Below are 12,987 nucleotides of genomic sequence, written 5' to 3'. Positions count from 1 at the left end.
CTGGCCCTAATGAAAAGTGTCTCGTGCTCAGTGGCCCGGTTCATGGGTTACGGACCTTCCCTTCTTAACTCTGGAGAGGCACAGATAGCTCTAGGTGAGTGCTTCATGTGTGTGAATATGTGTGCATTAACCTTAGACACTGTGGACCTAGGGGTGGGGCTGGGGTGGGAAAGCAGTGTCCTTTCTATCTTCTTCCTCTGCCACTGGGAGGAAGCTGGAGAGAAGGGAGAGGAGAGGTATTAGCAAAGCTGAGAGGGGTAAGAGGACATGCTATTTACAGGCATGGACAAGGAATCTCTGTATCTTCAAGTAGCACTCAGGTCACTCTCCAGCCACTGGAGTGGGAACTGGATTTGAAACTAGTGACATGAAAATTGACCCCTGGCCTGGGCTAGCTCTCCCCACCTCCCACCCACTTCCCCAAGGCAGCCCAGCTCTGAAAGGGGTCAGGGACAGGAACATTTTCCTGAAATCCAGTGGCTTTTTTTTTTTTTTTTTTTTTTTTTTTTGCATTTTAGAAAAAGTTGCCAGTGTCCAGTGGACATCAAGCTGGGTGCACATTGGGTGGGTGAGTGTAGGGGGTATTGCTGTGGTAGACTCTGGGCTGGCTGGGGCAGAGCCTAGGAACAGGGTAGGTGCTGCTTAAGGATCTGTCGTGTCTGTGGTGTTAATCTGTCTGGGAAGCGAACTTTGAACTCGACAATGAGGTCTCCTCGCTGGGTGGGCACCTTGGGGAAAGGAAGGCCCTCCCCACGGAGTCTCTTCACGGTGCCTGGCTTGATGACGTCATTGCAGGGTAATGGGATCACCCGGCCATCAATAGTGGGAATGTTCACAGTGCAGCCACACAGCGCCTGGGGAAAACGAGGTAGAGAGTGAGGAAAATGGGGGGTTGAATGGGAAGGGAGGAAAAGATGGAAGTGAGGAAAGAATGTCCCCATTATTCTCCCCTGCCCCCAACACATACACAACCTGACCCAGGCCCTACCTCCTTGAGGCTGATCAGGGCACTGTAGAGCACATTGGTGCCATCTCGACGGAAGTGTGCGTGGGGCTTGTCTTTGAGCACAAAGACGATGTCAGCAGGGATGTTGTCAGGTGTGGCATCACCTTCTTTGGGGAAGGTGATCTTGGTGCCTTCCTTCCAGCCACGCTTGATGACAATGTGCAGGATCTTGTCCTCGGTACGCACAGTTCGCCCATCAGGGTTGAGGCGCCGCCTTGTGATCTTCATGCGCTTGGTGGAGCCGTGGTAGATCTCCTCCAGGGACACCCGCAGCTCATGTACCACAGGTGGGTCCTGCACCTTGCGCCGAGGGTATAGTGGTTCGGGGGCCCGCCTTGGGCCCCTACTCAGCCCATTGAAGCCAAAGCGGCCAAAGGCGCCAAATGGATCCTCATCTTCATCCACATCCATGTCATCTGGGTCAAAGCCACTGAAGGGTCTAGTGGAACGGCTGCTGGCAAAGAAGATATCGAAGGGGTTGGAGCCACCAAAGAAGGAGGCAAAGGTGGCATGGGGGTCCCCGTGAAAGGTGTAGTGAAAGGAGCCACTGGAGCCACCTGATGAACCACCGCCGGTCTTCAGGCCTGGAGGGAGGAGAAGTTAGGGATAGTGTGGCTGGTCCTGGCCCCACTCCAATTTCCACCCCCTGCCCTCTAGCCCCCAGTTCATGGGCCTAGAGAAAGAAGCCACCTCTCTTCCATAGAGAGGGCTAGCCTAATAGAGTAAGAAAACCTCTGACAAGATTAATTTTTATTCTTAATTATATGTTTATAATAAAGCACATCGTGAGGTTCAAGAGGCTGAGTTACAATAGATAGAAAAGCTAAGTAGAAGACTTGGAGAACAGGACTTGTAGTCCTGTAGTCTCTTCCATGTACCCATGACCCAAAGATGTCTCACAAAGCCTCGAGTGGCCGGCTTGGGATCACACTACAGTCATACTTGACTCCCAAATCTTTGTTTATCTCTAAAGACACACAGAGCAAGGGAAAATCAGATAGGATTTGACTACACAGGAAGCCAGTAAGTGACCTGTCCCAAATAAGGTGGGGATACAGTCCAGGAGAAAGCCTGCTTTCATTCTGCTTGTACCCATAGTTCCCTTTTTTTTTTCTGACTCCTATCCAAATGGGAAATCAAGAGGGACCCAAAAAGCAGGAAAGCTCATTAGCTTGGAGATGAGGAGCTATTTCATTAAAGTTTTTAAGAGCTTTGTTTCCACACTCAGAGCTCACACTATTGTACAACTCCAGGGGTGCCATTCACACACCGGACAGACATAGAACACAATGGGAACAGAGCATCTTGGACTTAACACCAAGTCCTATACCCCATACCTAATGTCAAAGCAACCAAAATGCATGAACGAGCAGGCTCACTGCAGGTAATGGCCGTAGCTGCTCTCTCTGGAGCCAGGTCCTGTCTAAGGAGCTCAGATTGTGGGAGGTAACCTTCATGGGGAGATGGTAGTGGTGGTGTTAGGGGGTGTGGGGAGGAGTTAGGGAAGTGGTTAACACTGAGAAATTCTCTAGAATATATAGACTCTGGGGTGGGGCCCAGGCTAGGGGAAAGGGCCCTTTTCTTTGAGGCTTTTTATCTAGAATTTCAATTGGTTGTGGAAGTCTAAGCCTAAATTAAATTAGCTTCCTATTTCCTGGGACTGCAAGAACAGATTTGGGTTTCATTAGAAAGGCCAAGTGGCAGGCAGTTCAGAGACTTGTGGCAGCTGCCTCTTCATCCCTCCCCTAAGACTCAGGGTCTGTTCTTTTCTTTTCTTGAGGGTCTGATTACCAGGTGAGTTCAAGAAGCCTGGCAGAGCTCAGTGAGAGAGGGATATTGGACTAACAACAGGAGGGGGTAATTTCTCTGTAGGGACTCCTGTTGTGTCACCACCACCCCCTTTTTCATGCTGGGAGCAACTTGTCCCTAGCCAGGGTTGTGCACAAAGTCTGTGTGCACAAGTCTTCTGGCTGGCTGTTGGGGAAGGGGCAGGGCAGACAGAAATATAACCCACATTTTCAAGGCCGCTTGTCCTTCCCCAGGCCCTGGGTTTCTCCTTAAGGTTGTGCTGTATTCTTAGGAGACCTCCTGGGATGTAGATTGACATTAGGACCCAGTGTCTGGGTTTAGAGGCTGAACTTTGCCCTTCACTTGGGCTTGGTCATGCAGGAGGGATGAAGTTTCTGGGTAGCTCTCCAGCTAACAAAGGTGAGGCCAAGTGGAGAAAAGAGTGCAATTCCTAGACAGGTCACATGGGGGCATGGTATCTGCACTGCTTTCCTCTTCCCAGCCCTACTGTTCCCACCCCTCCATCCCAGAGAGACAAATTTCTTAGCTGAGAGAATACCAAAGATTCTAGCAGATGCCTGTGAATCTGGGAGTTGGCAAGTCTAGTAGGTGAGCAGGGAAGACCTGAAGGAATTAGTGCATGGAGAATAAGAAGAGGGGTTTGGGAGGACTGGGGTGTGCAGAGGATAGGGGCATGGGATACATAGCAAGGAGGAGAGGAAAAGAACATTCTTTTGAGCACCTATCTACTCTGTAGCAGGTACGCACATATCATCAGACTATCTAATTTTGTGGCTAGAGTGGGGAGAGGGAGGAGGAGAATGTGGAAGAAAGGTAGATGCTGTTGGGCAGGAAGGGCAGTTCCTCTTAGGAAGGAGAGTCCTCAGCTGTGACAATGTCTCTTAATATAGCCTGACAGGTGCCTGTGGCTGGCGGGTGGCAGGCGGCCCTGAGGGGCAGGCCCAGAATTAGCAGCTACATCATGCCTGTGGGATGTACTGGGAGGGGCCACCCTCTCAGAGGCTTTATTTGGGCCTTTCCTGCCACCCTGTGCCTGGCCACCAGCTACGTCAGGGAGGGGGCAAGATGCCAGCAGCAGTTCCCCTTCCATCCTTGGATCCCTGCCACTTCCTCAGGGAGGCAAAGCTCCCTCTCTGTCCTGCTGGCCTGAAGTGGCAGGGAAGGAAAGAATCATCTCTCTATATCAGAGCTCCAGTGGTTAATTCCCGGGCTGCTTAAGGGCCAAACTTTTATGCTGATGAATGTAAATGCTCTCTCCTCAGAGAGCCAAGGCACACACGCCTTTTCCCTAACCTTCCCTAGCAGCCAATGAAGCAGCAGGGACTTCAGGCAGGACTAATAAGGCTGGGAGGGAAAAAAGGGAGGGGGAAAGCCTCTGGTTCGGACTTCAGACATCCCTAGGGCCTGAATTTGAGGAGGGAGAGGGGCAGAGAGAGGCAGGGAGAACTATGTAAGCCAAGGCTGGGGAGTGGTGGTCTCTACTCTCTTCTGGGTGTCAGTGCGGAGAGCACTTGCCTCCATCACCCCTCCTCAGCCTCCAGTTCCGTGCTACAAGAACTGGGTCACCCAGCACCCCACACAAGGACAGGGGGCCAGTGTCAGCCTGGAGCACTGCTCTCTTACCTTCCTCCCCATACTGGTCATACAGGCCTCGTTTCTTAGGGTCACTCAGCACGTCGTAGGCCTCTGCAATCTCCTTAAACTTCTCCTCAGCATTGGGTTCTTTGTTCTTGTCTGGGTGGTACTTCAAGGCCATCTTCCGGTAGGCTTTCTTGATCTCATCCTCGTTGGCTCCCGATGGGATCCCAAGAATCTTGTAATAATCCTTTCCCATCACAGCCACTGGACCGGCACTTGTCTCCTTGTTTCTGAAAGAAACCCAGGGCCAGTCCTTGAAGCTCCTATTCCCTTTTGACCCAGCCCTGCTCCTGACGATCCTGCAATCCCTAAGTGACTCACTGTGTGACTTTCAGCAGGTCATGCCTGTTCTGTAGGCCCCTGTCTCCCCATCAGTAACATGAAAGGTTTGGACTAGATGGTCTCTTTCGGCTCTGACATTCTAGGATTCTGTGATTCTTTCCTCAGCTCCTAGATTTTCCCAGCAGGAAGCTGGGGGCTGTGGCCTATTAGGGGCTCAGCTAAAGCCCAGGTCCTTGGGCTAGACTGAGGACCCCTGAGAGGCCTTGCCGTGTGAGGTGGCACCATGGACTGACAGGCCCACACACAGAAGCTGGCGAAGATCAGTGTACTGGGTGAGGTCACCAGAGCATCGTGGTCTTTTACGCCATGTCTCAGGCATGGTGCCCAGGCTAAGGGCAGCTGGGGCAGTGGCCCAGGACTAGGGACAGTCCTAGGTCTTTAGCCAGTTGTCCTGGCCAGCTAGGCTGAGTCAGGGTGTAGGTGCCTGGAGTCCTCTCTGCTATTGAAGACCCCAGGCCTCCCTGTCCCTGCTTTCCAGACTATGCTAAGCCTCACGTGTGACAGATGAGAGAATGACTCACAGCCTTTGGAAACTGCCGTTTCTAGCTCTCTTATTAGCGGGGGGGATGACACTGTCCTTCCTCCAACAAGGGCAACAGTTCCCTTTACTCATTTCCCAGTGTCTGCACACAAAATGTGTATGAAGACATGTCTGTGCCACCTAAGCACTAGTGTTAGTGAACAAAACCATCCTGGGGGTAGGGCCTTTTTAAACCTTAGTTGTTAGAACACTTAGGCACTAATCACCATTTCGTTAATACCTTCCCTACCAGTCCCTCCTCACCTGCCCTGTGGTTCAGGATCTGACCCAGGGCCAGGTCCACACTCCTCTGATAGTCCCTTCTAAGCCAGACACCAGGGCTTTTTTTTTTTTTTTTTAGGGAGAAACACAGGGCTCTAATTCTTTCACTCTAATCTCCCTTCACCACTGTCTCTGTGGTGGATATGAAGGGAAGGGGACTTTCCTGTAGTTGGGCTATTTGGGGAGATGGCCAGAAGCCATTCTCTAGCCCTTCAGAGGCTTGGCCAACCCCTACCAAGCCCAGAAAACCAGAGTCTTTCTAGCAATGTCCTGGGCTGGCAACCACAGCTGAAGTCTGCTTTTCTGCCTCTCACAGCTTCAGTGAGGTATACAGGCCTTCCTGGCAGGAGTGAGGGCTGTACTTAAGGCCCCAGGAAGGCAGGGACAATGGCCCTATCTCCTGCCCCCACAGGGCCTGTTGCAGGTGGCTGAGTTGACTCATGGCTCTGGGAGTCACCTCACTGTGACGAAGAGAAGGCTCCATAAAGGCGGGTACTCCCCCTTCTCCCCCTACCAGCATGTCACGCCTGGTGGGGGAAGCTGGGGTTGGAAGAGTGAGAGAAGAGCATCTGGGGGTGGGCAGCCATTTTCGGAAGCAACGGTAAAAGCCGTCTGAGAGGGAACTGGGGGTGGTCTGCCATCTCTGCCTCAGCCCACGCCTTCTCTGTCCACCCTAGGACTGGGAAGGAACCCTAGTACACCAAGAGGATGCCCCCAGAAAACCATAGCAGCTTCTAGGCAGAGGGCAAGTGGAGCGGCTTGCCAATGCTCTCACCCTCCTCTTGCTGTCCCTGTATTACCTCTTCATGAGGCCAACTTCCTTCCTGGCACTCACCTGATAACCGTTCTGGACCTATAATTCTCTTGCCTCCACAGACACAGGGCAAGCTCTTTTGGGGACTGCCTTTTTCCTTCTCCTTTCCTCCCTCTTTCCCTCCCTCCCCGTACCCACAAGCCACGTGTTGGAATGACAAAGGAGCCCCATGGCATGGCACTGCCTTTGATGGAGAAGAATGAAGAGGATGTTAATGTTGAGGCAGGAATGAAAAATGAGAAATAGCAAGAAGGAGTGTATAGGGAGGGGAGATGGTTGATACAGAAAATGAAGTATTGGTGGAAGGGGACAAGGGATGACAAATAGAAATGGCTGAGGTGGAAAATGGGTTACCAATGGGTTGAAAGAGAGAGATGAAGAGAGTTGAAATATTGGAAGAGGTATTTGTGGAAAATGGATGGATGCCTGAAGGGTTTGGTATAGGAGATGAATGATAAGGGGTACCATTCATTCAAATGTAAGGGTGAGGTAGGAGGGTCTTACATGTAATGCAGATGGGGTGAGGATGATGGTGGGCAATGAAGGGGGATGAGATGTGGAGAATTTGATGTGGTAGGGATATGAGTGCCCTTCTCCAGAGGGACTTACCGGAACTTTACAAACCCATTCAGCGTCCACGCTCGAAGTTTTAAGGGCTCCAGCTGAATTTTAAACATCAAGCTGGCTAAGAAGTCTTCTCCCCAGAAGTGTGGGAAGCTCCGGAAAGCTCCTCGGGCCTGTAGTGGGGGTGCTGCTGGGGATGGGCAGGAGAGCACTGTGCGCTTAAACATGCCCAGCCCAGCCCCTCACCTCTGATCGCTCCACCGGAGCCTGCTTGGAAAGCTGCAGCTCTGGAAGCCACCTCCTCGGGTTCTCAGAGGCGCTAGCCCAGCAAGGCCTGTCCCGTGCAGCAGGAGCTAGACCTGATCCCCAGGTGTGGAGAATGAAGGAATAGGGTCCGGCGGCCACCTGCTCTCAGGTGCAGCAATGTCTGAATGGCTGTACGGCAGTGTGACGGTAAGGCTGGCAGTGGAAGCGTGCTCTTGTGAGTGGCAGCGTGTGTACCTGTGCCAGGTGTGGTTGTGAGGGGCTGAGAGGCAGTGAGTTCCTCTCGCCTCTCTCTCCGGGGAGGATCCGACCCCAATCCCCAAGAACCTACTCAATGAAGTCACTGACCCGGAGTCTCCTCCCTCGCAGATAGGCGGGGAGGGGCGGGGCAGAGAAGAGCTCGGCCGGGACAAAAGGCGCGGCGAGGAACCGAGAGGAGCGGAGAGGAAGGGAGGGGAGGGGGCTCGGGCGGGGGAGGGTGGTCGGTGATGTCACCGGCGCTGACAGGCTGGGCTGGCCCAGAAACGCCTCCGCCCACGGAACCCTATCCGACCCGGCCCGACCCTCCCCCCAGCTCAGGCTCTGGCTGCCCGCTGTTAGAGGGTCGCAGACATCGAGCACTTTGCAGACCCCAGTCCCCGCACCACCACGGCAGAAGAAACGATGGGCCTTCAGTGTCCCAGCTCTCCCCAATCTCTCTCACCGCCCCCCCCCCCCGACACCAGGACCACTGGCTTCGCGACGCCCCCGCTCCCGGGACCCCTGAGTCCTGGCTCGGTGCCCTCACCAGTGAGGAGCTGCGGGCGCCACCGCGGTCCGTCAGACAGCCGCTGCCCCCTCCCCTGGCTCCGGCTCCGCCGCCTCCACTCTGGACAGGAGTCGCCTGCCCGCCGGCCGCAGACAGCGGGCCGGGGAACCCGCCCCCACGGCTCCGCCTCCGCGCCTCCCATTGCGCGGTCTGCCCATCACTCAACTCAGCTTCCCTTGTAATTGGACAGCCTTCAGCGAGTGCCTTGGAGATAGCCGCCCATTCTCCGCCCCTGTCACCCGGCCACACGCGCACACATTCCAGGCAGTGATTGGTGTCGGTCTGATTGGTGCGCTCTGGGATCAGTCAACCACACCTCTTCGCTAGCTCGTCGTGTCATTGGTGAAAGGGACAGAGGGCGGCAACTCCACGCGCCCTTTGATTTTATTGGTTGGTCTGTGGGGCTCAGACCCGAGACTGGGGGCAACTATATTAGTCCAATCTCGGGTTTGAGAAGGTGGGACGTACTGGCCACCGCTCAAATCCCGGGAGAACCTTCTGGAACCTGTGTAATGTCAAAGGCAGCCTTAAAGGAAAACTGCTTACCAGTTGGCGGTGACTCTCGGCATTCTTTCCTTTCTTCATTTAGGAGGGTCGGGGAGCGAATAGTGCACTTTGGAAGGTGTAGTCCCTCCACCAGGGTCAAAAGGTCACCCCTTCTTACCTGTCTTCCATCAGAACTGTAAACTGACCTCGACCAGACCTGATTTAGCTTTACCTTACCTTGACCCGGCACTGACCTGAGGTGACCTAACAAAACAGACCCCAGTAGGCATGCAGAATTTAAGCATGCTTCCCCTCTCTCCTTGGTAACCTGGTAGTTCTTCCCAATTTTAGCGCCTCCACGATTCCCGTTGTAAGTCCCCTTTTCATCCTCTGTATAATCCCCTAATACCACCTCCCTTATGAGCAGCCCCTCCCCAGCAACTCCCACAATCCTCAGTAACATTCTCTCTATAATCTTTCATCTCACTTCCCTCTTGAGTTCCCAAATTGTAGCCCACCCTTTCTTTCCCCTCTTCTTGGCTGGGTATATCTCCTGTTTCCCCCCATGATCTTCTGTTTTATCGTAGCCTTAATCTGTTATGACTCCCATGATCTCCCCAATCCTGGCTCCCCCCTTAACCCTTCATCTCAGCTCCACATGATTTCCTTAACACACTCAGAATCTCCCACCTGAATACCAACCCCCTCCTTCCCCCCATTAAATCTCAGCCCTAGTGTCCCCGCTGTTCAGAGCAGGCAGGGCTGCGGAGGCGGTAGCCAGCGGAAGCCGACGCTTGAGCAGACACGGTGCCTAGCGCCCACGTCACTGTCTCCCAGGCCCATCTGTGCTACAGGGAGCGGGGGTGGGGAGGGGGTAATCCGGGGGTGAAGAGGGGAAAGGAGTTCTTGGGGGGTTTGAGGACAAAAGAAGGGCCAGGGCAGAAGCTCTCACCTCTCTTTCTTTGCCATTTCCCAGAAACAGTTCGGATACCCATGAGTTCACACAATCTGGATGGAGCTGGAAACTGAGGCTTGGAGAACACCAGTACCAGAGCAGAGCAGGAGAGAGATCTAAGGGGTCCTGAGGTCAGGTCTGCATAGTCTCCATTATCTGCCTTCCTTCTAGTACTCACCATGGCGGTCCCAGGTGTAAAGGGGTGTGAGCTGTGAAGTAAAGAAAGGAAGTGGGGTAAGAGGAGGATGGAGAAGAGGTGACATGAGGCGAATGAGAGAAGGGAGGGAAGATGGGGTGAGGGGGATGGGAAGAGGAGGGGAAGAGAGGGTGGGAGGTAAGGAAGGGGGATGAGAAGGGAAGGAGTAGTGGGGAACAAAGACTAGAAGGGAGGGGAGATGGGATGATGAGGGAATGGAACAGTGTGACAAGGAGGTGGGCATGGTACGGTGAGGGGGCCCAGGTCTGGTGCTGGCTCCTTAGATCCGGGGGCTCTCACTCCCCCACCTCCAGACTCATGGGGGCCTGGGCTGTGGGTGGCTCTACTTCTTATTCCAGTTCTATTTTGCCTCCTCCAGCCTTGCCTGTGCCAACACGGAGGCAGAGTTTAGTCACTGGGCCTTACCTGGTCCCTGCTGACGCTATGTTGTGGGCTTAGACCTTGGGGCGGGGGGGGGGGGGTGTTGTAGCACCTATGCCTTCAGGTGCTGATGACATGGACCCCATTGTTTGCTGGGTTCTCTATGGTCACCCTGTGTCCTGTTGCCCTAAGTATCAGGTGTGTGTTAGGAAGCAGGGTGTACAGTGTGCCATAGGTGTAAGAATGTAGGCTATGTTGACCTTGTGAGTTGACTTGCCACATCTGTGCCTCATTTCCTTCTTTGTATAATGGATGTAGAAAATGGGTATAGTACCTCACTGAGTTGTTGTGAAGGTTAATTAAGGTAACATATGCATCTAGTTCTGCGCTTGGTATGTAGTTAATGCTCAGCAAAGTTAACTGTTACTCTCTGTATTCACAGATGTCTGGATGTGTGAGTGCATCTGTTTGATGTTTGAGTCTGATTGGGAGTTATTGTTGTATCTGTAATGTGATTTGTAAGTGAGAATATATCTGTGCAATATTTTTGTGTGGTAGTGTGCCTGATTCTGTATTATTTGCTGTGTATGTGATTTTGTGTTAGTATACATGTGTGACTAAATGTGTAGGTCTGTGTCGACATGACAAACAGCTTTGTGGATGTTGACATGTTGACATCATGTCTGCCCAGTGTATGCATGAATCTGTGATCGTGTCAGTTCTGAACACTTGCATTCACCCTCCCTCCTTATGGAGACGTCATAACCCTAGGTGTCCCTCATTTTCTCACCCTGAGGGAACCGGAACCCCGGGGGCTGGGGTGGAGGTGGGTGCCACTAAGGAGGTGTTTAGACAGGAGCACATGTTCCCTCCCAGACTGTGTATGGGAGGGGAGCCTCCTATCTTGCACATATCCTGAAGACTTCAGAGGAAGTGCTCCCCCACCTAGCCCATTCTTAGTTCCCTGTCTTGTTGCCATGGCAGCCGTTGCCAGGGGCTCCCACGGTTGCTAAGATCTGGGTGTGGGAGGCTGCCAGGCCCTGTTGCCAGTAGAAACAGAGAATCCGGGGGAAAGCAAGACTACCCCCACAGCTGCCAGCTCTCTGCAGTGACAGGACTGGTCCTTGGACCTCTCCTGTCCCCAGATTGTACCTATGATTTGTATGTGGTAATTCTATTGTTAGTGAGGAGGCTTTCACAGGAAGTTGGAACTGGAATACTGGGATCCACTTTCTGAAGAGACCGTGACTCTAGCATGCCCATTACCATCTTTAAGGTTGAGAGGTCCTTAGAAATTAGTGACTCCTTCATTCTGTCCCCCAACCCTTATATGTTTCCCCTGGCAATATTTTTTGTTTGAGTTCTCCTGTGCTTATTACCTGATGCTTCCATCTTGTATATGAATGCTACATTGACCCCTTGATGCCAACTGACTCCTACCTGAGGTCAGACTCTTAGCATCTCACCTGAATACATACTGCATGCTGACACTTGGACCCAGACTTCTGTTCCACACTGAGTGTCAACTTTGACTTCAGCCTGAGACACTGACCTTGGTCTTAGTCCTGGACCAGACATTTCCTCAAACTCAGCCTTAGCTTAAGCCCTTCTAGACATGGATGAGCCCTTATTTTGATACAGGTACTAGAACTCAGCTGCAGATTCTGTTCTGATCCTGTATGCTGATTGAACACTGACCAGTGATCTACTCACTGGTACTCACCTGGTTTTTCTTTTTTATGTTTAGAGGGAGAGCGTGCAAGTGGGGGAGAGGGGCAGAAGGAAGGGGGGAGGAGAGAGAGAGAGAGAGAGAGAGAGAGAGAGAGAGAGAGAGAGAGAATCTTAAGTAGGTTCCATGCTCAGAGCAAAGCCCGATGCAGGGCTTGATTTCACGACCCTAGGATCATGACCTGAGATGAAATCAACCATTGGATGCTCAACTGACTGAGCCACCCAGTTGCCCCTCACCTGGTTGTTCTAAACCTACACTGACCAGTACCCTAACTATTCAGAGAGGTTATTTCTTGCCTTGGGAGTGAGAGGATAGTGTTAGAAATGACCAGCAGAGGGCATGCAACATCAGGTTCTAGAGGCAAGCTTTCCAGAGCTCATCCTGGAAAGGGACAGCAAGTGTATTGAGACCTTGACTCTTTTCTCTCAGGTCACGACCGAGAGTTGTAGGTACAACAGTTGGTCTATGAGGTTAACTAAAGAAATTAAGTTTCCCGACCCAGTTATTCTAATGTTCTATGGTCATATGGGTCTCTACAATCTTGAATATGCCTCCAGCTCAGCTGGACTTAGGGCTGGGCATTCACCAGAAGGTGCTTAACCATTTGTAGACATCACAAGTCTCAAGAGGACGGGATGCCTGGTAAGTATCCCACCCCCAACTCAACAGTTTTGTCATATGCTTATACAGCTTCACTACCTTCCCTGGTATCTAGTTACCTTTTGGTGCTATTGAGGAGAAGTCTGCCTCTCCTCCACCTTTGGTCTTAGCTTTGTCCTTGAGGTCACATTGACCTCATCAGTCCCACCTGCCAGACATCAGCCATCTAAATTACCTCAACCCTGTTTCTCTCCAGGGTGAGACACCTCTCAGGCCTTCATGGTTTCCTCTTCTGTCTTGCTTCATTCCAGCTCCCAAAACTATGCTCCCCTGGCTGGGTTTCAGTTCATAGTGCCTGGCTCTGATTAGCTTTTCCCAGGAGTGCTGGTACAGTGTACAAATGAACCAGCCTGCCTTCCACTTCTGACTCTGAACTTCTTTCTACATAGCCTCATGTTACATCAGTTTTTTTTTTTTCCTGTAGCTACCTCATACTGTTCACCCATATCAAGTGAAGACTACAACCTCCTCTTCCTGAGCTGCTGGATCACACCTTGCCCATTTGTACGATTGCCCAAATGTTACAATTT

The 12,987-nt window shown here is 52.3% G+C and overlaps 2 protein-coding genes across 9 annotated transcripts; one reads left to right on the top strand and one right to left on the bottom strand.

Annotated features, from left to right (window-relative positions):
* Positions 1–590: 590 nt before the first annotated feature.
* DNAJB5 (DnaJ heat shock protein family (Hsp40) member B5) lies at positions 591–8,137 on the bottom strand. 8 transcript variants are annotated; one of them, XM_045468611.1, is made up of 5 exons: positions 8,027–8,137; positions 7,021–7,162; positions 4,439–4,683; positions 989–1,590; positions 591–854 (listed from the first exon to the last, which is right to left on the bottom strand). In XM_045468611.1, the coding sequence occupies exons 2-5, from the start codon at positions 7,086–7,088 to the stop codon at positions 621–623; spliced, it is 1,149 nt and encodes a 382-aa protein (XP_045324567.1). In that variant the 5' UTR covers positions 7,089–7,162; positions 8,027–8,137; the 3' UTR covers positions 591–620. The 8 variants fall into 8 exon arrangements, with proteins under 8 accessions (XP_045324567.1, XP_045324566.1, XP_045324571.1 ...); XM_045468610.1 differs by having other exon boundaries at positions 7,021–7,165; positions 8,027–8,135; XM_045468615.1 differs by lacking the exon at positions 7,021–7,162 and adding an exon at positions 7,222–7,476 and having other exon boundaries at positions 8,027–8,132.
* Positions 7,633–9,708, top strand: LOC123593082 (leucine-rich repeat extensin-like protein 3). The gene is made up of 2 exons (XM_045468631.1): positions 7,633–8,602; positions 9,510–9,708. The coding sequence occupies exon 1, from the start codon at positions 7,728–7,730 to the stop codon at positions 8,316–8,318; it is 591 nt and encodes a 196-aa protein (XP_045324587.1). The 5' UTR covers positions 7,633–7,727; the 3' UTR covers positions 8,319–8,602; positions 9,510–9,708.
* The last annotated feature ends 3,279 nt before the right edge of the window (positions 9,709–12,987 follow it).

Source organism: Leopardus geoffroyi, chromosome D4, assembly GCF_018350155.1.
Source record: "Leopardus geoffroyi isolate Oge1 chromosome D4, O.geoffroyi_Oge1_pat1.0, whole genome shotgun sequence".
Lineage (NCBI taxonomy): Eukaryota > Metazoa > Chordata > Mammalia > Carnivora > Felidae > Leopardus > Leopardus geoffroyi.
Note: the sequence above shows the minus strand (reverse complement) of the source record. Positions and strands in the feature narration are given on the sequence as shown.

Bases quoted from the DNA above. Each gene is read 5' to 3' on its own strand.
- DNAJB5 (XM_045468612.1), bottom strand. From the start codon at position 7,202: ATGTTTAAGCGCACAGTGCTCTCCTGCCCATCCCCAGCAGCACCCCCA. The intron at 4,684-7,020 runs GTAAGTCCCTCT...GGTTTCTTTCAG, and splicing joins AATGGGTTTGTAAAGTTCCG to AAACAAGGAGACAAGTGCCG. The intron at 1,591-4,438 runs GTAAGAGAGCAG...TCCTCCCTCCAG, and splicing joins TGACCAGTATGGGGAGGAAG to GCCTGAAGACCGGCGGTGGT.
- LOC123593082 (XM_045468631.1), top strand. From the start codon at position 7,728: ATGTCACCGGCGCTGACAGGCTGGGCTGGCCCAGAAACGCCTCCGCCC.